The sequence below is a fragment of the Sorex fumeus genome, unplaced genomic scaffold (genome assembly GCF_029834395.1).
Source record: "Sorex fumeus unplaced genomic scaffold, SorFum_2.1 ptg000123l, whole genome shotgun sequence".
In the NCBI taxonomy this organism is placed as follows: domain Eukaryota; kingdom Metazoa; phylum Chordata; class Mammalia; order Eulipotyphla; family Soricidae; genus Sorex; species Sorex fumeus.
In genome coordinates, this window is record NW_026606180.1 from 782,138 (window position 1) to 808,499 (window position 26,362).

Genomic DNA, 26,362 nt, shown 5'->3' on the forward strand with positions numbered 1-26,362 from the left:
CGCCGCTCTTCCCCTCGCGCGGTCGGCTCTCGCGTCAGCATGCACGGAGCTCCCCGCCGGAAGCCGGGCCGTCACCACAGAGTGCGGGCTCGGCGCGGCAGCTAGAGGGGCGCGTTTCCGCCCCGGCCCCGGTTGGCGGGCGGCCATATTCGGTACGTGCGGCTTCGTGTCGGGGATCGCCCGCTGCTTCCCCCGACCGGGGCCCGTGGCGGGCCCTTTCTTGTGCGCGGGGAACCCGTACGGAAGCTCGACTCCCGGGCTCCACAGGTGCCTGGGCCTCCTCTGAGTGGTCAGCGGGACCCGCCACGCGGGGCGCTGACGGTCAAAGCCTATCCTGAGCGGCCGCCCCGGCACTTGGACCCGGGGGATACCGCGCTCTCGCCCCTGCATAGGAGACGGAACGGGAAGCTCTGTGGAGCGGCCCCACCTCGCGCGGCTCGCGGCGCGCCGCGGCAAGCCGGGGCCGAGCCGCCGTCGGCGCGGGGCCCGGGCGCACTCCCGGCCCGGAGTTTCGGTGTCGCCTGGAACGAACGCGTAGTCGGCGTTAGGCCGCAGGGCGGGGTCGGGCGGCGGGAACGCGGGCCGTTCAGGCCGCCTCAGCGGTTGTGCTCCTTCCTCAGAGCTGAAGAAGCGCCCCGGCGGCGTCGAGGTCGCGGCTCCGCAGCATGGCGGGAAACGTTACGGAAGACCCCGCGGGAAGCCGAGTGCGTAGCCGCTAGCAGCCGGTCCAAAGCGCCGACGCCTTCTAATCACGTCAACGAGGGTCTCCTCTGGTGGAGTCACGTTTCGGGCAGGGACCGTCTCGCTCACTACTTTTACACGTGCTTCGATTGGTTTTTGATTTCTTGCATTTTGACGGTCTGGTTTTTAAAGCAAGGAGGATCAGTGGGGAGAAAATACAATGGGAGACACGGAACAGAGTGGATTTTCTGTGGATAATAACATTTTCTCTCACTTTGCACGTTTTTTAGATCGCTTATGTGAAAGGAGATCTTTTTGCATGCCCCCAAACAGACTCTTTAGCCCACTGTATCAGTGAGGATTGTCGCATGGGAGCTGGAATTGCTGTTCTCTTCAAGAAGAAATTTGGAGGGGTGCAGGATCTGATAAGTCAACGTGAGTTTTTCTCCTACTCTGGTTGTGCATCTTTTCGCACCCCGTTGCACGATGCATGTGCAAAGAGGGGATTTCTCACCACCTACTGTTTTTAGATTTTTCTTCAGGACAAGGACCTTTAGTTTGGTCGTTTACTATACCAAAGAGTTGGTTTATTAAAGGTACTCCACATACTCAAAGAAAAAAAATCCTCTAGTGTCTTTGTCATAAAACTTTCTTGGCAATTACTACCACTTCCTGTCTCTGAAGCCTTTGATTGAGTTACTGAAATAGCAGAATGTACAGGTGTGTCACTTCGGCATTCAGGATCCCCTGCTTCTGTTCTTACGCAAGTCTAGAAACTTATTTACACATGTCTCCCATCACTTTCTAACAATGATTTTAAAATTGAGATGTGCATTAGAATCTCCAGAGGTTCTCTTTGTCACGGCCCAGACAGTCTCCACTGGTGATCTGGTACTAACTATGCGAAACAAATTAATCTGTTTGATACTGTGCATTTTTTAAATAACACCTTAAATGAAAACTATAACTAGGAACTTTTTTTTTTATCTATTCTACATAATGCTTAACACTGAACTCTTAGCAAACTCTTACGTGTGTGTAAAAATATTTTAAAACTCCAAGAATGGAGATGAATATTTTGATTTTGGTTTTCTTTTTCCTTTACTATTTCATTATTTTTTACTAGAAAAGAAAACTGGAGAAGTGGCTGTTCTGAAGCGAGATGGGCGATACATATATTACTTGGTAAGACTGACTGAATGCACTGTATATGTATTTGTTGTGGGTGAAAGAGGTGACCCTACCAGACGGCGTTGGGTTTCCTTACTGGAATGGGTTGTGTGGTGGAGAGGAGGGAGGCCAGAGGTAGCCTTGAGAAAACTCTTTGCAACTTCCCTCTCTACCCACCTGGGGAAGTCTGGGGAAAGTCTGGGGAAATCTAGAACTGATGAGAGTCCATTAGGAGCAGCTGCATGGTACAGACCTTACCTCACACCATTCCCATGAGGTGGTCTTCAAACACTACCTAGGTTTCACTTGTTCTGCCTCGAGTGGGACATGATCCCTGCCACCAGATTTCTCGGGGAGCTGCAGAACCCAGGTTGGAATGAGGAACTGCTCTTTGCAGGAAAGGAAAGTAGGTCTTAAATCTTACCCAGGCTTGCCAAGTCTCCTTTCTTTACAGAGAAGAATTTCAGGAGAGTGATGTAGGTAGTTAGGGAAGGGCCCATATGGCAATGGAATTCCTTAGGAAGTACTAAAACCAGCATAGTCCTGAGGCTCTCAGGACCCACATTTCTTGGATGCAGAGACTTAAGGCTTGGTAAGATTGAGCACATTACTCTCCTTCTTCTCCTGCCTCAAAACCTCCAAGTAAAAACTGTTTTACTGCTCAATTACTCCTGAAAGATAGACAAGGACTTGGAAGCCCTGAGTAAGTCGCAGCACTGGCTTTCTTTTCCTGCAAAGAGCAATTCCTCACTCCAGCCTGAGCCCACGGCTCAGGTGATAGGAATAAACTCCCGTGCCATGAAGCCCTAATGGATGTCAGGTTCAGATGAGGCTTGATGGCTGTCTACTGGGGCTGGCGGGATTTCTCCATGCCAAGAACGGGTTCTTTGCAGACTTTATTGGTCTTAGACTTTTCAGCCATTCCCCGGGTGGCAGAGGTGGATTGGGGGAAGTGGCCATTTCTCTTTTCTCCACTTCATGTACGCCACCAACTGGGGGCCAACAGACTTCATGATGAATAGTGAAATAAAACATGTTTATTAGGAAAATAATAGGAGAAAAGGAAAGATCCATCTCAAGAGAGAACACTGACTTCTCCAGAGTGACTTTTTGATGTAGGTTTTGTATGGTATTTCTCCATGACCAGTTGTGTCCCAAATCCTTTACATGAATAGGAATTAGTGGGTCTTTTCCTGGGAGGAAAAGCATTGAGTTTCTGGTGTCCATTCTTTTTTGGGGGGGTTGGGGGTCGGTGGTGGAGGTTGTGTATGTGTTTTAATTTTTGTATTTGGGTATTTTGTGTATGCGTCTTTGGGGCTGTGAATTGTTGCACATTGGGTGTTGCTTAGGGCTTACTCCTTGACTCTGTGCTCAGGGATCACTCCTGGTGGTCCTTGGGGGCTGGTGGCGGGGCTGGGAGGAGGGTGGGGAGAAGTTCATATCACATGTTCTTTGTCCATGCATTCTTGGTGCCTCTTCTCTCTGTGATGTTTCTGCTCCAGGCCCGGAATTCTGCTTCTCAAGGGTTTTATGGGCTCCTTAGATGGGTCTTTGTCTCCATGACCTTCATACCTTTTTGGCTGGTTTAAGTTCCAGACTTTTCCCCATCATACATCTACCAGGACCCTCCTTTCTCTGTTTACAGCATATTGATCAATATGTTTTCACAACCACAGATGTTAAAAATCTGATCACAAGCCTACTCAGACTTGGTTAGGAGCAGGAGATTAAGGAGTGTGAGGCAATACCCCACCCAATGGGAAAAGGATTATAATATCTCTCAACGGCATATGATAAAGTTTACAAAAATTAGGGCTGTCTCACACCACACTTCAATTCTTTACTAAATGTGATGAGTTAGAAATAATAGTTCTTAAATTACATGTTAGCCAAAGGAATGTTTTTTCCTTTTTGGGTCACACCCCACGATGCACAGGGTTTACTCCTGGCTCTGTACTCAGGAACTACTCCTGGTGGTGCTCAGGGGACCATATGGGATGTTGGGAATAGAACTCTGGTCGCATCCTGCAAAGCAAATGCCCTACCCACTGTTCATCACTCCAGCCCCACCTAAAGGAACTTTTATCTTGTTCTTTCCTATTAAATGCAGGACTTTAATTATTCCCATGAAATCACATTTAGGCACCAGCCATGCTCCTTTCATGATTCCCCTTGTGATTTGGTCACTGTCCAGATTGATGAAGGTGGATAGGCAGAGAGACAGGAAGGGACCCCCATGGCAGTGAAATTCTTAAGCAATAAAACCAAGAGCCGGAGGCTGCAAAAAACCCACCTTGCAGACACAGGAACTAAGACCTGATGACTTCATCTTGAGCCAGCAGACCCAGAGAAGGCTGAACCCCCCAGAAAATCTCCAGCAGGAACAAAGGCAAGGAAAGGAATTTCAAAGCGGACCATTGATCACTCCTCTTGGATATTAACCCTAAGTTCTTTCAGGTTTCATCAGTGAAATGCCCCTTCTCCCCCTACAGAGGCGCTTACAGTTGTGCTCTTACGAGCACCTCTAACCCCCCAAGTTTATCCTTTCCTTTGTGCTTTACTCCTCATTCTGTTAGCGACTAGATTCCCCAAGTCGGGCATGGTTACTTATAAAGGCAAACCTTCTGGCAAATCTGGACATTGTATCTAGAGTGAATTAGTTGCTTTTTTTCTTTCCCCTGTAACCTTTCCATATTTTTCTGTAGAGCAATATTTTTTGCTTTAAATACCGAAAGACCATTAAAACTATACTCCTCTAATATTTGGGAGCTGATTGATTCTGAAATATATCTACTCCTCAGCATCCATCACAGTTACTTGACTCAGGCTTCAGTTGCCATAGTGTAACACTCCAAAAAACTGGGTCCCACTGAGGGATATCTGGGTCCACCTGGGGCAAGCAAAGCTACCCCAGCATCTATATGGTACAGACTAGGGAGCCCTGTGTTGATAAAAGCCATAATGACCAAGAAAGACAGGACCCTGTGGGGTAGGAAAAGCTTAACTGGCCTGAGAACTTAGTCTGGGATTTAAAGTAAAAACCCAGTGGCTTTTAACCCTTGCCCCTGAAGCCTAGAGAACTATGTTTTGGAATCTATATTTCTTATTGTGTTTATCCAAATAACTGCAAATATTAATAAGAAGTAAACTTGATTGTTTAATATGTACTGGTAGCAAGGGTAAGAGAAAAGCAATATAGATGCTTGTCACCCCTGAGCAGATTCCTTAGTATAGAATGTCTCCTTGAGTTAATTCCTCCAAAAGAATTGCCTCCCTTGAAATGCTTTTCCTCTGTAAATGATCAGTCACATCTACCTGCAATCCTATACCTTGAACCCCCTCAGATGTTCTATAAGTATGCTATTTGGTTCTGAATTAAACATCCACTGTTAATAGTCCATTGACCTGAATCAGTCTGGGGTCCCAGTCTCTTTGTTCCTCTGCCTGGGAGGCTGTTTCCAGCCACCAAACGTGTCCTACCATGGAACCCCTGATTCACTCTTCTTCACACATTCCCAAGTCCATTGGCAGCTACCGTAGCAGTGGACTCTAACTAGAAAGCCCCACGTGGGGCATATGAAGAAAAACATATACAAGCCAACTTGCACAAAGGAGGTGTGTGCATATGCTGCCTGAGCCCATGTGCTGCTTATGCCCATGTGGCTGAGCACATGTAAGCGTGCATTTGTCACGCACATTTCCTCTTGACATGTATAGTGGGACTCTATGTCTTTGAAGAAACCCGTGTTCTCTCTTGACCGTGTTACTGTCATCTCCTTCCCCTTTCTCAAAACCTCCAAATAAAACCTACTTTTTCTTCTCTGCTTGTTCCCTTCTGAAATTCTTTTCTGTGAGATAGGACAAACACCTGGAAGATGTAGGTAAAGCCCAGGACGGACTGACTCTCCAGCAAAGAGCAGTTCATCACTCCAGCCTGAGTTCATGGCACCTGGAGAAATTGGGTAGTGGGGACCATCTCCCGTGCCGAGAAGACTAAGGGGATATCGGATGTGGTTTGGTGGCCACCTGGTGGAGCTGGTGGGGCTCTAACCCGTGCGGCACAGGCTCATCTGCAGACTTTATCAGTCCTACCCTTCCGTGCCCATCCCAAAGTAGGGGAGGTGGATCAGGAGAAAGTGGCCATCTCTTTTTTCCCCTCTACTTCACACAAGTCACCTGTGAGGGCCCATCAACTTCAAAAAATGGTCTTCAGTTCCAGAAAGAGTATAGCTTTGTTAAGGATAGTGCTAGGTGCTAACATTTTGTAACTCTGATGTGGCTTAGGTTGACTTGTCATCTTATTTGGAAACACCACCAGTGTCTTCTGTTACAGAAAACAAGCAAGAAAACAATCCTAAATAAATTAACAGGAAATTTTCAGGTAGCAGTGGTGGTTCCGTGTTACAAATAAGCAGTTTATCTTTTGGAAGTCAAACAAAGACTCTTCTAACTGTCTTTAAAAAATAGTAAGCATAGGTTGCTAATGTTCTGAGCTTGTCTGAAAAGGAAAGTTTATTTATAGAGCAATGTCTGGGATTTTCTTTCTTTCTTTTGTTTTGTAGGAGTACTGCTATTTATTCAGCCACTGATTAGCTGATTGAATTGTGCATGAACTCCATCTTACTTTTTTTCATTTTTTTATAATTTTATTTATTGAATCACCGTGAGAGCAGTTACAAAGCTTTTGGGTCTAAGTCTCAGTCATACAGTGAAACACCCATACCTTCACCAGTGCCCATTCTCCACCACCAAAAACCCCAGTATACCCACATCCCAAACCCTCCCCCTACCTGTGGGGCAGATGATTTCCACATTACTCTCTCTCTACTTTGATCACGTTCAATATTTTGACACCAGACCCACCATCATTATTTGAGATTTTACCCCAACGCTCAGATCTGCTGAAAAGTCAACCGTAGACAATTTGTGTTCTATTGCTGGTTATGAATAACATATGATGTCGTGTGGCTGCAGTAGCGCCATGTGATTTTGAAATTCCGAAATTTTAACACTTAAATCTGGAGGAATTTCTGCCAAAAGCCACTGGGATTCGAGATTTGCTCCTGAGTCTCTGGGATCATGGCCGTTGAGCAGTTTGATCAGGAGCCAGAGAGGCTGTTCATGGGCAGTGACTTGGGGTCTTGTTGGGAGGCGGAGACAAGGACCAGCTCCACCCCCATCCTGTGAAGCCCAACAAGTTTCGTTACTGTGTGCCCAGACCTGACTGACCAATGACCTCTGAAGGATGATGGCCACCAAGCCGCCAAGGGGGAGCAGGCAGAGGGACAACACCCGTTACACCCCCCCAGCCGGGGTGGCCCAGCGACAGCAACCTACTGCAGGGTCCGGATGCATTTCTGCCAAAAGCCGCTGGGTTTCGAGATTTGTTTCTGAGTCTCTGGGATCATGGCCGTTAAGCAGCTTGATCAGGAGCCAGAGAGGCCATTTGTGGGCAATGACTTGGGGTCTCGTTGGGGTGGGAAGGACAGGCCCGGCTCCACCCCCATCCCGTGAGGCCCAAAATGTCTTGTCACTGCAGTCCCAAACCTACCTCTAGAGGATGTTGGCCACCGGGCCACCAGGGGGAACAGGCCAAGGCACGAAACCTATTCCCACCTGGATTGGCCAAGCACCGATAACCTGCTGCAGGGACCAGATGCATTTCTGCCAAAAGCCACTGGGTTTTGAGATTTGTTTCTGAGTCTCTGGGATCATGGCCATTAAGCAGTTCAATCAGGAACCAGAGAGGCCATGCCTCCAGTTACATAGCTGAGCCGGAGGTGGTTTGTGGGTGTGTTTCCCACATACCTAACTTTTGGCCGTTTAATTTCTTGGTAAACTTTGCCCCAAGTTTTTGGGGTCTGGCCAAAGGCACAGCAGCAATTTGGGGGTATCTGGAAGTCTGATGGCACCATCAGGCTGCTGATGCACTGGCCTCACAGGTACAGATTGACCTGCTGGCACGTTTTCCTTAGTGTCTGCCGTAACTGGAAGGGACTATATATGTTTCTGTTTAGACTATGTTATAAAAATGCACTTAACTTTAAATCAGTATGGTGTGAGAATATGATGACTTTTCATTGGCTGTCATTTGGAAACTCCCAATTCTTTCTTTATACTCAGATTACAAAGAAAAGGGCTTCACATAAGCCAACATACGAAAACCTACAGAAGAGTTTAGAAGCCATGAAGTCTCATTGTCTGAAAAATGGAGTCACAGACCTCTCCATGCCCAGGTAAGGAAAGCCAGGGTCCTTGATTATTGGTGGCTATTGTCATACCCCAAAACAAAGGATTTAGAAGCTTAACTTAACCCAAAATGATGACTTATAGGTAGGCAAATTTTAAAACATTCTAAGATTAGTTTGAATTAGCTATCAAGCCATGATATACTCATTTGTTAGCTTGAGTTGAATTGGTCAAGATAATTGAAACACATCTTCTGTTTAGGGGGAAATCATTGTTCAATTATATTGCTGAATTCTAGATATTCTCTGCTAGAAACTTAGCCTTTATTTCTGAGGCCTTAGAGGTTCAAGAACTAAGACTGTGATTGATTTCCATCAGGACCATCCTGTGCAAAGAAAGTTGTATGTTTTTATTACCAAGTTTTATGTTCTGCCCCTTAACTTGTTTTTGGTCAGTATGCATGATAGTTAGAGAATAAATCCCTGATGTAATATCTTAGTTGTGTTGCAAGCAGAGATTGGGCGCCCATGGTAATGTATGTTGGAAAAAGCACTATAAGAAAGCTAAAAGAGCCCAAAGACATGAAGGCCTTTGACACAAGGATTCTAAGGAGCTATAAATTAATCATTGAGATTTAGAATTCAAGGCCCCTGGCACTTATGGATCACTGAGAGGGGAGACACCAGCAACGCACAGACAGAGACTGTGATGGGAACTCAAAAATGGACCACCAGAAGTTGAATGCTTTTCCTCAGGAAAGACTTATTAATTTCTACTCGTGTTAAGAATTTGGGACAAAGGTGGTCATGAAAAATAACCATACATAACTTTTACCAAAAAGTCCCTCTGGAGAAGCAAGTGTTTTCTCTTTTGAGTATGGATTTTTCTCTCTTTATCCCTTTATTTACTGAATAAACTTGATTTACTTCACTATTCCTCTCCTGAAATAATTCTCTATAAAGGAAGGAAACAGGCCCAGCAAGCCTGGGTAAGATTTAAAACCTACTTTCCTTTTCTGCAAAGAGCAGTTCCTCACTCCAACCTGGGTTCTGTAGCTCCCCGAGAAATCTGGTGGCAGGGATCATGTCCCATGCAAGGCAGAACAAATGGAACCCAGGTGCAGTTTGAAGACCACCTCATGGGGATGGTGTGAGGTAAGGTCTGTACTGTACAGCTGCTCCTGGGGAAATCTCATTCATACTAGATTTCCCCAGTCTTCTCCAGGTGACCCCGGTTGGGTTGAGAGGGAAGCTGTAGACTCTTTTCTCAAGGCTTAGTGCCCTGACCTCTCTTATCCCCACTTCACATAAGCCACTTGCAGAACCCTCCTCCTTAACTGTTGGAATCACGTTACTTATGGGCAGCAGTTCCCAGCTACTGGGAATTCAAGGGGACGGCATTGAGGATTTTATGCATACTGTTTCCTTTTCAAGTGTGGGCTTGGGGTCACTTACTCTGTCACTCCAGTTTTGAATCAATTCTAACCAGCATTCAGGTTTATTCTAAGATCCAAGTACTTGTGGCTATTGTTCCAGTGACCCTCATCTAAACTGGCATTTAATATGTTTATGGATTATGTTTCAGAAATGTTGTTTTTCAAATTAGGGGGTATTTTAAGAACATAATCATCTCTAAAGTTTGCAATTTTAGCAGTGCTTTTCAATTTAACTTTTTGTTTTTATAAAGTTGTCCACAATGATTTATTACATTCTATATTCCAACACTAATTCCACCACCATCACACCTTCCCTCCACCATAATTTTCACCTTTTTAAAAAAATTTTTTCCACTTTTCCCGGCCACCACCTAAGCCCTTGTAGAAGAGATTACGAACATGTTTTTATAGGTTAAGCCTCCCACGTATTTTCAAAGAGCAACATCTTGAAGGAAAGATTCCATGTAGTCAGTTGTGTGAGTTGACTGAGGCTTTATCTGAATTGTATCAGTTTGGCATTCCCAGTATTTCACTTTTACTTCTTGAATCCTTCCTTTTTGTCTTTATCATAAATTGGTATTTTGAAATATCAGTCTTTCCCATAGCACAGCGGTAGGGCGTTTGCCTTGCATGCAGCCAACATGGCCGACCCGAGTTCGATTCCTCCGCCCCTCTCAGAAAGCCCGGCAAGCTACTGAGAGTATCTCGCCCGCACGGCAGAGCCTGGCAAGCTCCCCGTGACGTATTCGATATGCCAAACACAGTAACAACAAAGTCTCCAATGGAGACGTTACTGGGCCCGCTCGAGCAAATCAATGATCAATGGGAGGGCCCCATCCTTCCACAAGTAGTTTTCATTAGTAGACACAACATAGGTAGTAAGTTTCCTATGTCTTGGCAGAGTTAAAGGTTTCTAAGTGTATTCTGAGATAATCGAGAAACAGTATCTTTCTAGGCTAAATAGATAAGAGAAATTATTGATGCAGAAGAAGTGACCATTCTCATGTTCTTCTATATTTTCAAAAATGAAAATAATGAGTAATGGAGATGTTAGACTCAGAAAACACAAAAGTTTATTGAAAAGTAAAAAAAAATAAATAAATGAATAAAACCTCCCCAGAAGGGGAGGAACTTAGTATAAGACTAAAGTATGATTTGTTCTGTGAGGTTTTTATAGGAAAACTGGGTCTTTAGATTGCTTATTAAACAAAGTATCAGAGGGTTCCCATTTGTTTCCCAGAGATGTCTTATTAAATTAGGGTTCATTTGTGTTGCTAAAATAAGATTAACATCTTTCATTTCCACTTAGGCTAGTGGGGATTGTCTGTTTATTTAAGATCTTTAAGGGTATATATTTCATCATATGCCCAGGTGTGGCATCTTTGTCCCTTAGTTTCCTGTTGAGCCTCAAGTCTGGGGCAGAGTTTATGGTGTTGAGAAATTGTAAACTTCCCCATCTTAGGAAGAGCCCTGGGATTTGCAAGAATGTTTAAAAGGTATAATGGGGACAGTTGAAATGCTTGCAGCAACCTGCAAGGAAGAAACCAAGGCTTCTTAAAAGTCTTAGGTGACTCTGAATGGGAATTAAGTTCTGAACCCTCACCTTTGCTGCTTGTAGGTCTGAGGCCAGGTACTTTGTCTTTGTTTTGGGTGGTTACAACTAAATGAAAGGAGTGATCTCCTAGATTACAACAGATGTTTTGTTTTTTTCAGGATTGGATGTGGTCTTGATGGTCTTCAGTGGGAGAATGTATCTGTGATGATTGAGGAGGTGTTTGAGACAACAGACATCAAAATTACTGTGTATGCACTCTGAACAGATGAGCTTTTGGATGTTTTCACATTCTCCTGTGTTATCTCTTCTGAGCTGTAGAACTGGAACAAACTGATCTTAAAATAGCCAGAGGAAAAATTACATTTCACATGAAGTAGTCTGTGTCACACGCCAGACTTGGGATAATACGTGGACAGGGACTCTGGAGATTTCTTGAGATATCTTGCTCTGAGTTTTAGGTTATTCTTGCAAAAAGGTACGTATGGAGTAGGTAGCCTTTATTAGGTAGGGAAACTAACTGTTGGGCCTATGATTCATTCATTTTGCTCCAGGATCTGATTCCTCTAACTTGCCACTAGGTGGCAGAATTGATTTTTTTTTTCTGTTTGAGAATTTTCTGGAAGGATGAACATTTAAGTAATTTACATATTTTGTCATTTGTTTACTTGGCATTATTTTATGTCATCAAATTCATCCTGAGGTGTAAATTATAAAATTAAACTTTTTGACGGATTTGTAAGAATGGGGAAAAAATAAATCTTTTTCTTGATATTCAATGAAGTTATGTTTATGTCTGTTGTTCAGTTGTTGTTATGTGACTTAGTTTCAAAATGAGGGTCCAGTGGGAGGGTTGTCAGGGTGAGAAATAAGGGACTAGGATTGTGAGTCAACATACTTTAAAGGCAAATTTTTATAATCTTATGGGCAGTTTTTCTCTTTTACACTGTCATATGAGAGACATCTTTCTGAGATGTCTCTATACTGTTACAGTTTACATGATTGAATCACTTTGATGCAGTCATGAAATAAATGTATGGTATTCTGGTGTGCAAGCAATTGGGATTGAGAAATCAATATTAGTCTTTTTCTGCCTAAAATGAGAGCATACCACTTTATTTTCATTATGGAAAAATAAAGTTCATAGGTTTTACTAAAGGTTTAATATCAGAAGAGTTGAAAAAGCTAGGAGTCCCCTGAATTCCATCCTTTTTGTGGGATTGATTTAAAAAAAAATCAAATTTATGATTTGCTTTCTTCCTAGACTGAGTTCTGGGTCTGCCGATGTACTTGCTGCTTTTCTCTGTGTTAAAAGAACTGGATATTAAAAGAAGCTTGTTGTAATACCAGGAAACCACTAGTTAAATAGAATCTTTGTACTTTAGACTTTATTCTTATTACATTTCACTGATAAGAAGCAGCAAGTTCAAAAAGTATTTCACTCCTTTTGTGTAGGAGAACAGACAAGTTCTCCATGTTTTTGGGGTAAGTAAGGTGTGGAGACAAAGTTTATATTCAGCCATTTAGACTGAAATTTCTTGAAGCTTTGTTTCTGTCCACATATAATAAAGTTGGGGAGAGAGGAAGTAGAAAAAACAGAATGAGAGTGCAGTTAGGAAATTTAGCACTAATCTTCTTTACTATGCAAATGAATATAAGGGCTAGCTCAAAACCCTTAGTATTCTTGGCTCCCTCTACATTTGTTCTGTTGGGAGTTGGGGACAGCACGCTCCAGTGCTTAGGAGCTTTCTATGCAGGGGTAGTTGTCAGTAGTGCGCAAGGAAGCATTAGGTGCTGGGAGTGAAACCTTGACCTCCTACATGCAGTGCTCCAGCTTTTGAGCCATCTCAACCCATTTTTTTTTAACCACTTAGAGGTATTGCAGTTATTTTTTTTTTCCATTATGAGATTTGATGATTTTTTTTTTTTTAAACAAAATCTAGTCTTGTGAAATAAATGGAATTCTGGAACTCAGTAGGGATGTGATAAAGTGCTTTGCAGTTTTTATGTAATCTTGGGATCATACTCAAATGACCAGTTATACTTGATCCCTGGGGAAAGGAGCCATGACCTCATCATCAGATTGAACACATTCCTCACAAATAATCAGCATTCCTGCTTCCACAAAGAACTCGAATCATTCTTAAGAAATGGGTCTTGGACGTCATCCTGCCATTACCATAATATAGTACTATATACTTATTATCAAATGTGTATCTGAACAAATTTCTCATTCCTTTTGTTTCTCCTTCTGCCGTATCCCTTATTTTCAGAGAAAAGATAAAGGCACTCACCTAAGTAATATCAAAAATCTTTGAAGAAGGTCAGGAATGGGGTGAATTTTACATGGGAGAGTTAGTATCTTAATCTGTTTAGACAAGTAAAGTAAAGGCCCTCCCGTTGTTCATCGATTTGCTTGAGCGGGCCCAGTAACATCTCCATTGGAGATTTTGTTGTTACTGTGTTTGGCATATCAAATACATCACGGGTGGCTTGCCAGGCTCTGACGTGCGGGCGAGATACACTCGGTAGCTTGCCGGGCTCTCCGAGAGGGGCGGAGGAATCGAACTCGGGTCGGCCATGTTGGCTGCGTGCAAGGCAAAAACGCCTTACCGCTCTGCTATCGCTCCTGGCTAAAGCCTCCCTTCCACTTTATAATGTGTGGACTTTTTTGCTAAGTTCATAGCTGGGATGGCCCTATTTTGGCATTGATTTAATGTGTGTAGTGACTTTTAAATGACCAAATTCTTTTTAAAAAAAGTCTCAGGAAACCCACATTCCACATCATTTCTTTTATTAATGTCACTGTTTTTCTTAAAAAATTCAACCAACTGGACATAAAACGCATTTGTAGACACACATCGCAAAGACTTGGATCTGAGATCTTTTCCTTAAAAGCCCATTTGAAGAAATTAGGACCTTCAGTTCCAGGGATGCCTGTTACCTGTTATATATAGGTGCCATTTCTATCCTTGCAGCCTACTTTTCTTTTTCCCAAGAGAAGCTTTAGAGAGAAGGGTAAGTATAAATAATTTAAAATTTGAAATAGTTTGAGTCCTCTGAGGGTTGAGTGGTATCAAATGTTGTCCATTTCCAAGTAGTGTTAGAAGTCAGGCATGTCCTAGATGGCCAAACACATCACTGCTCTCTCTTGGTAGCAGCAGGCAGACCTGGTGGGAAAATAAAGCATGTTACTAAACGTATAAACATGCTGCCCCCCAAGAAAGAAAAATTTTCTTCTTGAATCAGGGTTTCATAAAGCAGTGTGTGCCTTCAACAAGACCCTGAACTTTTGCCCCACAGTTGGCCTGTGGTTTCGGGTTTTCCCAGGATTAGATATATTTCATTTGTGTTTTTAAATTATTATTGTTATTTTTTTCTCTGTGGACAGGATGGTGGTTTGGGCCACACCTGGCAGTGCTCAGGGGGTTAATCCTGGCTCTGCACTCAAGAATCCCTCTTGGCGGTGCTCAGGGATCATATGGGATGACAGGAATTGGACCCAGATCCAACCGCATACAAGGCAAACCCCTTACCTGCTATACTATTTATCCCACCCCTCATTCGTGTTTTAGTGTGGTTCACACAAAGCCTAAGAAGAAATCAGAAAACTTCCTTAGCTCTATTCTGTTGAGTTAAAATCCTTAGGTACATTAAGATGGAATAAGAAATGAGAAAAATTTTCTCAGGATATTTTTATTTAGCAGAGTTGTTCTTTTGGACTTTTATATTATAACTATTTCATGTCAATTTTTAAAGCTTAGTGCATTTTAACCTTCCTCTTATGGAAAATAAAGCAACCAAAGTACAGAAAAAGGAGCATGTTAATGATGTCAGAGCTGGAGCGATAGCACAGCGGTAGGGCGTTTGCCTTGCACGCAGCCAACATGGCCGACCAGAGTTCGATTCCTCCGTCCCTCTCGGAGAGCCCAGCAAGCTACCAAGAGTATCTCGCCCGCATGGCAGAGCCTGGCAAGCTCCCCGTGACGTATTCGATATGCCAGACACAGTAACAACAAAGTCTCCAATGGAGACGTTACTGGGCCCACTCGAGCAAATCAATGAACAACGGGAGGGCCTTTACTTTACTAATGATGTCAGACAATAAGTGGAAAGAGGTTTATAATGTGAAAAGTAGTATTTTACTTAAATATAATTTGATTTAAAAATGGACTTTCCCCTCAAATCTGTTCATCTATTTCTATTCAGATTTGTATAAAAGACAGTCTTCAGTTATTCAAAATTAAAAGTCCTGTTTAATTCCTCTTGCAATGCTTAATTTTCATAGCAGATCTAACTGCCTAATTATCTGACTTAATGGAGGAAAAAGACACAAACACAAATCCTTGTGGACCTACTAGTTAGGCAGCGGAAGAAGAGGCCCATAACCCTGTAAGGTATTTAAAAAGTAAACTGGAGTAAAAATTATACTATCCATCATCTTACTGCAGAATCTATTTAGAATAATTATAATGATTATACCTACACTAATAAAAATATTAGAGGTTTCAAAGTTAATTTTTATCTTCAGAGTTTACATATTTCTAAATGTGAACTGTTTTTTTAACCAACACCCAGGTCAGTATTTTACTTCATCTGAGCCAAGTAACGTGGCATTCTGTACTGTTTTCTCAATGAGTATAATGAGTTGGTCTTGCTTTTTTCTTAAATAGTGTGTGTGTGTGTGTGTGTGTGTATTATTTGTGGTGTGTGGGCCACACCCAGCTGTGTGCAGGCTTACTCCTGACTTCGTGTTTAGGAATCAGGTTACATGGGTTCAGGGACCATGTGGAATGCTGGAGATAGGGGATCAAACCAGGGTTGGCTGCTTGCACAGCAAGTGCCCTACTCACTGTACTATCTTTCCAGCTCTATGGGACTTACTTTTTTAAGGAAGTGGTTCAAAATCTTGTCTTCATGTGTTAGTGAATGCTCAGTTTGAGAATTACCAAGCACCCTATGTGCATATCTAACAGCAAACACTGATGTGTCCAAGTTGTGTCTAGGAAGCAGCATTGGTTTTTTTTTTTTTTTAAGTATTAGCCATGAGAGATACCAGAATAAAATGGAATATTTTATGGACGCCTATTGCTTGGTGTCTTATTGCTATGAGGTATTCCAGAGTTAAAGATGGGTAAGAGTATAGTGAAGACCTGTTCTTGTGTTACTGGAGAACTTTGATCAGCAAATGTCTTTTATAGGTACTTACAGAATTTGGAGCAAACCAAATTCACTCCATCTACATAAGAAAGATAAGGGATCCTTTACTCTCTTTCCTGAGGGTAACTGGCCTCTTTCTGTAGAAGTCTAATTTACCCTCAGCAAGAGGCCAAATTGGCCTTAATTGTGTTCTAATTATTTGCTTAAATAGCTCATCTTTATTTCTAGTTCTCCTATCACAACTTGGTATCTGTGGGTTGCTGCTTCTGAACTGCTGCCGAATTCCCACACATTTTATTAACCTTTTAAACTACTGCATAGAAACGGGTTTTTACATTCTTCCTGTAGTAATCTGTCATTATCTTTAAGGTCTTCTCAATGTAAGAAAAGTGTGTTTGCATTTACACTTGCTCAGTAAATCATCAGTCTTTCTGTTTGTTTGAAAACATGTAAGTACAACAGTTAGAAAATATGGAAGCAGCTACTCCCCCCACACACATGTTCCCCCCTCTTCCCCCTAGCCCTTCCCCCTAATACCCCCCCCCATAAAAGTTTGAATACAAATACTTGTGGGGACTCCTAAATACTTTTTTTTTTTGCTCCCGAAGAAATGAGGAAAACCATATTAGAGAACACTGGAAGGGGAAGATTATGAATGGGGGTGGGATCAGGGGCATCTAGAGAGTGGCCAAGGTATGAACCCATAAATCAATTTAAATCTCTCTGTTCTTGTTCAGTATCTGGTTCTCGTATCATATGAGTCTTACTCCAGAATGTTGTTCTGTCTTACTCAACCTTTTAAATTCCTGTCAACCCTGAGTATTCCAAGCTCTAGAGATAATTTGTTATAAAAGGGTCAGAGAAAAGGGCTGAGGGAGAGGAGTTGACAAAACCAAGGAGATGGGTCTTCTGTAATGCTTTTACAACCAATCCAAAGAGAAATGAAGACCTCCCCAATGAAAATCAAATAGATCCATTCCAGCGGCCCTCCAACCTGCCACCCAAATTGACCGTTTATATAGAGACTGGTGCTGAGACTCACGTGCAGCAGTGCCTACTTGAGGATGTCTGCCAATTTCTCCTCATAGTACAGGAAGTTCTCCTGAATGTCCTCCCAGGGCTGAAAGGCCTTGGATTCGCCCTCCTCTTGCTCTACAAAATTCTGCCAGATGTACTCGAAGTCCTGGGGCTTCATGATGCGGAGCCTGCAGCCAGCCTCTTTCAGCTTCTTCAGGGCTGCCTGGATCTCAGGCTCTTCCCACATGAAGAGGCGCCCCACCAGGATAAGCAGGCGCAGGTTCTTGGTCTGGCCAAGGGTTCGGATGATGCGGTCAGCGCAGGCTGCACAGGGGCTAGAGGAAACATACCAGGTGACGTTGTACTGCAAGGCTGGGTCAAAGGTTGGCAGGATGGTGTTGAAGAAGGCTTCCTCTGCATGAGCAGTGGCATGCTCATCCTCCAGATAGCCCCGCGATGCCTGTACTTGACCTCCCTTGTTCTGCACTTCCACCACATAGCAAAGGAAGGTCTTGTTCCGTCCAGAACTGTACTCCACGTTCCGGAACTGAAACTTGAAGTAGTTGACTGGCAGCCGTTCCCTGTGGGCCAAGGAGACAAAGGGATGGGAAAAAGAAGAATGTATTCTAGTTTCTGGCACTAACCTCAAGTAGGTAGTAATTCAGAGACATATTCATATTCTTGTTAAAGCAGGTTTGGCCCACACAAGCAGTGACAAAATGGCACGAAGGACTCAGAGAGCATAGGGGTCAAAAGAGCCTTAAGTACTGCTGGGTGTGACCCAAAAAAAAAAAACCAGAAAACATGACAGACTCTTTAGAAGTTTTATCTGAAGGAGAGAATGAATCTGGATTGAGAAGTGTATTCTCATCACCCAGTCTTTTAAAACAGGTCCACAAAACAGACTCCACCATATCTCCTGCATATGACTTATGCCTGCATTTCTAGTTTAGTGAATGTATAACCAGTCTTTATATAAAAGAATCACCTCAAACATCAGTGCCTGGACTCACACAAAATCAATGGGATGGACGGGAAGTGGGCAGGCATAGTATTTTATTTTGTTTGCGTGCCACATCAGTGGGTGCTCTGGACTTACTCCTGGTTCTTCTGTTAGGTCTTGGTCCAAATGATGCTCAGGGACCATACGTGGTTTTGGGGATCAAACAAGTGTCTGTTAGGTGCGAGGAAATCATCTAAATTTCTATACCATCTCTGACTCAGGCTGATAATCATCAAAACCAGGGCCTCAGATATACCAGATAAATCCTCTGCCATTGAAGTTTTTCCTGAGTCCTGGCATACTATATTTTTGAAGGTTAGTTGAGGGGTCAGGAAAATAGTACCAACTCGGGTTCAGTCCTGTACTAGATGGCCTCCTCAACACCAATGGAGGGACTCTTGACTCCTGGCTCCACAGGCCATGAGCAGCACTACAGCCTTATGTCATGCTGGTAGGCCCTTGCTAGGCCCTTGCACTGAGGGCCTATCTGGGCCAGGACAGAGAGTAAGTCCATCTGGAAAGTGTCCCCACTCAGGATGAAGAATCTTCCATCAAGAGCCTTGCTTCAGGTGTCAGAGAATTGACAGGTTTTTGAGTAAAGAAGGCAATAATATGCAAAGGGAATATGACTCAGAAATTAGAAAATGTAAAAATCTTGCCTTTTGCTACAACATGGATGGACCTGGACAGAATCAGACCAAGAAAAACAAGTCAAAAGGGAAAAGACAAATACTGGATAATCTCACTTACCTATACTATCTAAGAAAAGCACGGTACTAGAAAATGACTTATGAAAACCCTTTGATTCTGACTGAGAATACAAAGAGGTTCAAGAGAATGGACTGATTAGACTGTCATGAAGGGAGATTGGCACTGTGGTGGTAGACATGTGCCCCAAAACCCATTGACATTTTGTCAACCCATGTTAACTCCATAAAAGGAATAAAGATTCAAGAAAAATTGTCCATGAGAGACAAGTGTAATGTCTTTAGGCAGAGTGGTGCTGAGGATAACAGCCCTAGGTATCTAAGGACAGGGCTTCTTAAGCTTTTTCCATTCCTTTCCCATTTGTGCCCAAGAAATTTTTATGTGACCCCAGATTTACAGTTCTATAAAATAGATATAAGGATCAGCATTTATTGTGAATAAATAATAAATTTATTTAAAAATAAAAGTTTAAAATTTTTCATAGTCCCCGCATTCAATGACATGCCCCCATAGGAGAGATTTAAGAAGCTAGGTCTGTGAGTCCTGGAAGACACCACAGCGCCGGAGATCTCTCCTGCTCTGTACCAAGCCAGTTTCACTGGGGCACCCCAGATGGAGCAAATGCACTCTCTCCGCCTGCTCCAGATGGAATCCGGCTACCATGAGCTTCCATAAGCAACGCCCAGGTATGTGGATTCCAGGACTGTCTCCAGGCCGCACAGCGGCAGTAGAGGAGTCCGGCTGTCCCTCCCTGGCTCCCTCCCCGCTCAGCATCTGGCTGTCACACCCACAATCTGCCTCCGGCCGCCATCTCAGTGCACCAACAGCCCTTGTCCAGAAACTCCCAATCGAATCCCAAAATGGAGATGTCTCTGGAACCCAACCATTTACAGTATTAGAATTCCAGAAGTGTGCGGCTGCTCTTGCGGCTGCATGACCTCTCATGATATTTAAAGTGAGCAATGGAAAATAAATTATCTAGCGTCTGCCCCTGGAAGGCAGGCTTGAATGGTGGTGGGAAAATTTGAGCAAACTATAATACCCAGAAGTAGAGAGAGAGTATTGGGGAAATTGTCTGCCATAGAGGCAGGGTGAGAACAGATGTATGTGTGGGGGGGGGGGGCGGGGGGGCGGGGAGAATACTGGGGACACAGGTGGTGGAAAATATGCACTAGTGGAGGGATGGGTGTTTGGTCATTGTATGGCTGAATCTCAAACATGAAAGATGTGTAACTGTATCTCTTGGTGATTCAATTAAAAAAAAGAATCTAGGTCTGAACCAGAGAGATAGCACGGTGAGGGAGGTGTTTGTCTTACACTAGGCTGACCTGGATTTGATCCCTGGCACCATAAATGGTCTTCTAAGCACAGAGCCAGGAGGAAGACCTGAGCACAGACAGGTATGGCCCAAACTCCCAGCCCCCTCCCCTCCTTCCATACCTTGCCAAAGAAAAGTGCAAAACAACAGTAAAGAATCTAGGTCTTATCAGCACCAGGAGGATTACTCCATAACTTAGAGGCCAGCCGGGTATCCTAGAGGAAAGGGCAGTTCAGATAGAGAAGGGAGCACCAAATAAAGGATGTTTGGAGGATCCTCCCAGGAGGGGAGATGCATGTCGAAAGTAGACTATGGACTGAACATGTTTGCCACTCAATGCCTCTTTTGCAGACCACAACACCCAAAAGGAGAGAGAGAACACAGGGGATTGCCCTGCCACAGAGACAGGGGGGATGGGGGGATGGGGGTGGGAGGGATATTATCCATGGTGGTGGAAGATGGGCACTGGTGGAGGGATGGGTATCTGATCATTGTATAATTGAAACCAAAGCACAAAAAATTGTAAATCTACAACTTTAAAAAAAAAAAATAAAATAAAGGGGAAAAAAAAAAAAAGAATCTAGGTCTTATGAAACCGGGCTCAATGATGACTGTGTTCAGGGACTTCGAGGAGGAGATGAAAGATTTAGGAAATGAAGTCTGAAACAAGTGAGGTTTGGGAAAAATTGGATAGTAATGAGAGAACAAAGAGAGCTAAAGAGGGAATCTGAGTTGAAGGCTTTTTTTACATGTATGTACTTGTGTATCTATAGAGATGATTTGTGCAGGTTTGAGAGTCAAGAAGAGGAAGGATGTTATAATAGGCAAGAAAGAAGAATGTCAGAAGCTAGGATGAGTACAGGCTTAATGTTTTGTTTTGTTTTTTTTCAGAAGATACAATCTAGAGCCCAGGTTTGGCTCAGTGATTGAGCACCAACCTTGCAGATTATAAGGCCTTGAATTCAGTTCCCAGCATCAGTCCTCAAGCCAATTGTGATCCTGCGACACTCTGATTTGGAATCCCTGCTACCACAGGCCTGTGATCTCTACTGATCCCTGACATGCAAACAAGCATGTTAAGTCACCACAACTCATGTGTTTGAGGACCGCAACAAAGTCCCTGACCTCTAGTCTTCAGAACTACAATGAAAAGGCGGGGGTATAAAGATTATTGTTAATAGATCAAACATTAAGGCTGCTGCCTTTTGACCTGCATGCCAACAAATAGAAGAATTTACAGAGGGACCCATAATCAGCAGGCTGATGTTAAAGTGTTTATTGGAGACTTGAGCTGGGATACAAGCAAGAGAGATCTGACTGAAGATTTGTCTCAATTTGGGGAATTTATAGACTGTACAATTAATACAGATCCAGTCTCTGGAAGATCAAGAGGATTTGGATTTGTGCTTTTCAAAGATGCTGCCATATTGATAAAGTTTGGAACTCAAGCACAAACTGGATGTTTGTGTTCAAGTTCCAGTTTGGATGTTGATGTTAAAGTTCAAACTGGATATTGATGTTAAAGTTCAAGAACACAGATTGGATGGAAAATTGACAGACCCTCCAAAAGGTCAATGCTTTAAAGGGAAAAGAGCTCTCCCCAAAAGGTTTTTGTGGGTGGATTGAGCCCAGATATATATAAAGAACAAATTAAAGAATATTTTGCGCCTTTGGAAAGATTGAAAATACTGAGCTTCCCATGGATACAAAAATACAAAACGAGTGAAAAGAATTTTGTTGTATCACATACACAAATGAAGGGTTAGTTAAGAAATTATTAGTGGACACCATAAAATTGAGTCTGGGAAGTGTGAAATCAAAGTTCTACAACCCATAGAGGTATTTAGGCAGCAACAGCACCAACAAAAGGGCATGCTGCAGCTGGTGAATGAAGTGTCACTAGACGTTGCAGGTGAGGTCAGGGCCAAAACTGGAACCAAGAATTTAGTAATTATGATCAATAATATGGAAATTACAATAGTGCCTATGATGGTGATCAAAACTATAGTGGCTCTTCCAGACCCCAAAGTCATCTCAAGTTGTATCACCCTATTTAAAGTTTTAGAATCCCTGGAGCTATTTCATACTCTACTCCACTGATGTAGCAAGAGTAACACACCACATTCGATGGGATTAAGGTAGAAGGCAATTGATACTGATCAAAAAATAAATAAATAAATATTAGCACACAAGGCTTACTATACAACAACATGTTAGTAATCTCTTCTACAAGGACTTCGTGATCCAGGGTGAGATACAACAGTCTTCACACATTTTCCTCTAAGGAAACTTTTTTGCATCATTTCTAATGCATTATTCATAAGAACCAATACAAAATAAATTATTTATTAGGACCTGCTTTGGGGGTAGGCTTGGGTGGTTGTGGTAAAATTCAAAATCATAGTGATGGGAAGGAATAGTGGTGGTGGGATTGGTATTGGAGTATTGAAGGTAATAAGGTAGGTAAAGTAAAGGTAAAGGCTCTCCCATTGATCGTCGATTTGCTCGAGCGGGCCCAGTAACGTCTCCATTGGAGACTTTGTTGTTACTGTGTCTGGCATATCGAATACTCTCGGTAGCTTGCCGGGCTCTCCGAGAGGGGCGGAGGAATCGAACTCGGGTCGGCCATGTTGGCCGCTTGTAAGGCGAACGCCCTACCGCTGTGCTATTGCTCGCTGCTGATCGTTATTGTGAACAATTTTATAAAAATAAAATTGGAAAGAAAACTAGTGGCTATGGTGGATATGATTATACTTGGGTATAACTATGGGAACTATGGATATGGACAGGGATATGCAGACTACAGTAGCCCGCAGAACACTTACAGCAGGTCATCGCAAGGGGCAGGGGGTGGCAATCACCAAAATAATTACCAAACATACAAAATGAAAACATGGAGAAAGACTGGAGATGCTTAACGTTACCCCTCTTGCACTGAGATTACTAGTTGAGGAGAGGAATGAAGGAAAGGAGGAAAAGGGGATGTGATTGACTATGGTGAATGGTTATTGGTACTTTGATATAGGTGTGATATAACATGCATTTGAAGCATGATCTGTACTCCTAAAACATATATATACAGTGATGTCAACCAGTGTTGCCTCAATTAAAAAAATTTCTTGGGGTATCTTGGAAAAAAATTAATCATCTTGAAAGATTTCATCGAAGATAGGTCATCAACAGATCTAAGATGATTATTTTCTAAAGATTTTCTGCTGTACAGGACAACACTGACCAACTACTATAGTAGCCAATTAATTTTATTTGCTTTCACTTTGTTCTTTGCTATCTGTGTTATGACTCGGTGTGGATTTGTATCTATACAAATTTTATTTGTATGATTTCACATTAAACCTCAAATGTTTTCGTTACGTGAAAAAAAATCCATGTAAATGTAGGGGCCAGAGATACAACTCATTAACTTGCAAGCATAAGGCCTTTAGTTCAATTGCTGGTTTGTGTGCTCCAGATACAGTCTAGACAGATCTGCTCCTGGAGCCTGGAAACCCTCTATCTTTGATCCCTAACTCTGCAAACGGTCTCTCACTGCACCATAGTCAAACATATGTGTGCATTACAACTAAACACATGCAGCCTCTGGTGAGCACCACTAAAAGTTATGTAAGCAGCATGGCTTAAAATTTGGACTTCTAGCAGCTAGATGTGCATAACACTGCAACTATACTACAGTGCAGTGTACTCCTAAAACTACACTGCCGTCCTCCCATAGGACTCTACAGCCTGAATGTGGGTTGAACATCACAGCCAGAGTACAACCTCGGTCAGAGAAATAGTATAGAGATTAAGGTGCCTATGTTGCACACAGCTCACACTGTGGTCTCCTAAGCAACACCAGGAGTGATCCCTGAGCACAGTCAGGAAAGTAAGCCCTGAGCACCTTTAGGTGTGGCCCCGTAGCTCCTCTCCATCTTCCCCAAAAGGGCACTATCATCTTAAAGAAGTGCAACCTCAGCAAACACCATAGCTTGTAAGTGAGCACTGTTAGTGCTCTGGATAGTCATTTTTGTTGTGAAATAAAGTATAGCCATTTTAGTTGTTAGTAGCCGTTTTGCTAGTCTGTATAATTATGTAACTGAATGCTGACCTGGACATGAAGCCGAGGCCACAACTTGGGAAAGGGAACAGAATGAACAAAATTTACAATACTTGCAGATAATGCCAGACAGTCATTAAGAAGGAATCTCGTGGTCAGCCAGGAATGACATAGGGGCACCCATAGGTGGCACTAACCAGCTTACAGGTGAGTTATAGAGAAAGAACAATGTGGTTTTAGGGTACTTTAACCCTTCCCTGCAGTTGGTGGGGGTTGTACCCTGACCATTTCTCTATGGGGTGTGGCCCTGACCTAGCAAGGAAGGGGGAAAAACTAAAATGTAATCTCTTTGCCCGGGAAGTCAAGATGAACTCTCTGAACTCGGTTCTTGCTTTGATCTCTTTCCCAAGTGGTTATCCAACTCTTTGAGTGATAGGAAAATCCCTTGCCTCAAGACCTTGCCTTCTTAGGGACAAATAGCAGGGAGCTGATAGCCAGAGAGCTGAGTAAACGAGCTATTTCTTTGTGGCACTCCCATCCTCCTATCACCCAGATTTCTCTGTTCAAATTTCCCTTTCCCTTGCTCTCAAGATGGATGTGGTTGGGGATCTAGCTAGTAAACTTAGCTAAGTACCTTTCTTCCAGTTTAGACCCTCCCTTCCTCCTCCCCTTTCCTTCCTTCCTTCCTTCCTTCCTTCCTTCCTTCCTTCCTTCCTTCCTTCCTTTCCTCTTCCTTTTCCTCTTCTCTTCCTTTCTCTTTCTTCCTTTTTCTCTCCCTCCCTTCCTTCCTTCCTTCCTTCCTTCCTTCCTTCCTTCCTTCCTTCCTCTTTCTCTTTCTCTTTTTCTTTCTTCAATTATTTACTAACACCCATCCCAAATCCCACCAGCAGTGTTACCTTGCCTCCACCACTGTCCCTAGTTTTCCTCCCAGCCCCAGGCCTGCCCCCTTACCCAGCACAATATTGTTTATATTTGTTTGTTACAACAAAATGGTTAATGGAATTATTTTAAAAAAACAGTAAAATAAAATTTGTGAATATTGTCATATCTCATCATTTCTTACTAACACTATAGGAGACTGGGAGGGAAGCCCTGTCGATTGCCCTCTTCTTTTATTCCTGCTGAGATTAGCTCTCCCTAATTAAACTTACCCAGCAGACCCTTTTGAACTCCGCAAATCAGGATTGCTAAATAGTACTTTTACTTCCAAGAGAGACTTTCCCCAGCCTCCCCCCCCCCACACACACACACAAAGCACAGAGCTTACCCTCTTTAGCTTTAGTCTTTTTCTTTAATCAAAAACCTTTAGCTCTTCATGATGTGTTTTTTTACCCCTAGAACCTTTCCCTCCCCTACCACCCCACCACACATTCCAAATCTAATAGAGTCCTCTGTGTGGTTGATTCTCAGGTGAAACGATTATTCAGAGCTGCTTGATAGACTTAGGAGTGTCAAGCTACCTCTATATGTTCCCTTGGGTTTCCTTCTGAAGTATAACTTCAGCGTTGTTCATTACAGCCCCGTTGAGAGTATGATTTTAGCCTACCTTGCACTTACAAATCAGCTGCTTCTCTGAACCCCTCATAAGCTTTGACTTTTACTCCTCCTCTTTACAAGAAGAAAGGACCCAGGGAAAGAGGAAGGACGTTCAACTTTACAAATACCAGTTTCCAGAACCTCTAGCCCCACTGTCAGTGCTGCCCCTCAGCAAGGATCTAGAAATGAGGCGCCTGTGGAAGGGAAGTTGGGAAAGGTCTGGAACTCCCAGACCCACAGTTGGTCTTGCTCAGAAACTGAACTTGCTTGGCAGTCAGAGGGTTTCTTGGTCTTGTAGAAAGCATTATGAGGTCAAATGAGGTTCTCTGGGTTGCCTATCGACTGAAATGGCCATGCTCTGGAGGAAAACCAGCAGGAAACCAGGGGGACAGGTGGTAGAAATCTGAATTTTCCCAGGGAGCCAAACACAGCCACCTTGTGTAATATGACAAAATCAAAATCTCAGATACGTCTACAGTGCTATGCTCGCTAGTGGAAAGAAGGACATACTTCTCAGATAACCACGATGCCTTTCCCCC

General features: G+C 43.1%; 2 protein-coding genes across 7 annotated transcripts in view; one reads left to right on the forward strand and one right to left on the reverse strand.

Moving 5' to 3' along the window:
• Window positions 1–22,787, forward strand: OARD1 (O-acyl-ADP-ribose deacylase 1). Of its 6 annotated transcripts, none has more exons than XM_056137299.1 (6): window positions 1–152; window positions 621–704; window positions 972–1,116; window positions 1,808–1,866; window positions 7,975–8,087; window positions 21,125–22,787. In XM_056137299.1, exons 2-6 carry the CDS (start codon window positions 666–668, stop codon window positions 21,183–21,185), a joined length of 417 nt encoding a protein of 138 aa, XP_055993274.1. In that variant the 5' UTR covers window positions 1–152; window positions 621–665; the 3' UTR covers window positions 21,186–22,787. The 6 variants fall into 6 exon arrangements, 5 of the variants coding, with proteins under 5 accessions (XP_055993274.1, XP_055993275.1, XP_055993277.1 ...); XR_008795486.1 differs by lacking the exon at window positions 1–152 and adding an exon at window positions 11,189–11,505 and having other exon boundaries at window positions 21,125–21,259; XM_056137300.1 differs by lacking the exons at window positions 621–704; window positions 21,125–22,787 and adding an exon at window positions 11,189–11,806 and having other exon boundaries at window positions 9–152.
• The window catches only part of APOBEC2 (apolipoprotein B mRNA editing enzyme catalytic subunit 2), a 17,890-nt gene continuing 5,332 nt past the window's right edge, over window positions 13,805–26,362 (reverse strand). Inside the window, exons 2-3 of the mRNA XM_056137296.1 lie at window positions 17,230–17,785; window positions 13,805–14,197 (exon numbers count right to left, since the gene is read on the reverse strand). Of these exons, the coding sequence (XP_055993271.1) occupies window positions 17,242–17,785 (544 nt within the window). The 3' untranslated portion in view covers window positions 13,805–14,197; window positions 17,230–17,241. The remainder of the gene's footprint in view (window positions 14,198–17,229; window positions 17,786–26,362) is intronic.

Excerpts from the sequence above, each read along its gene's own strand:
- OARD1 (XM_056137298.1), top strand. The coding sequence starts at position 666 with ATGGCGGGAAACGTTACGGAAGACCCCGCGGGAAGCCGA. Across the intron at positions 705-971 it reads AAGACCCCGCGGGAAGCCGA|ATCGCTTATGTGAAAGGAGA; the intron begins GTGCGTAGCCGC and ends CACGTTTTTTAG. Across the intron at positions 8,088-11,188 it reads ACAGACCTCTCCATGCCCAG|GATTGGATGTGGTCTTGATG; the intron begins GTAAGGAAAGCC and ends TGTTTTTTTCAG.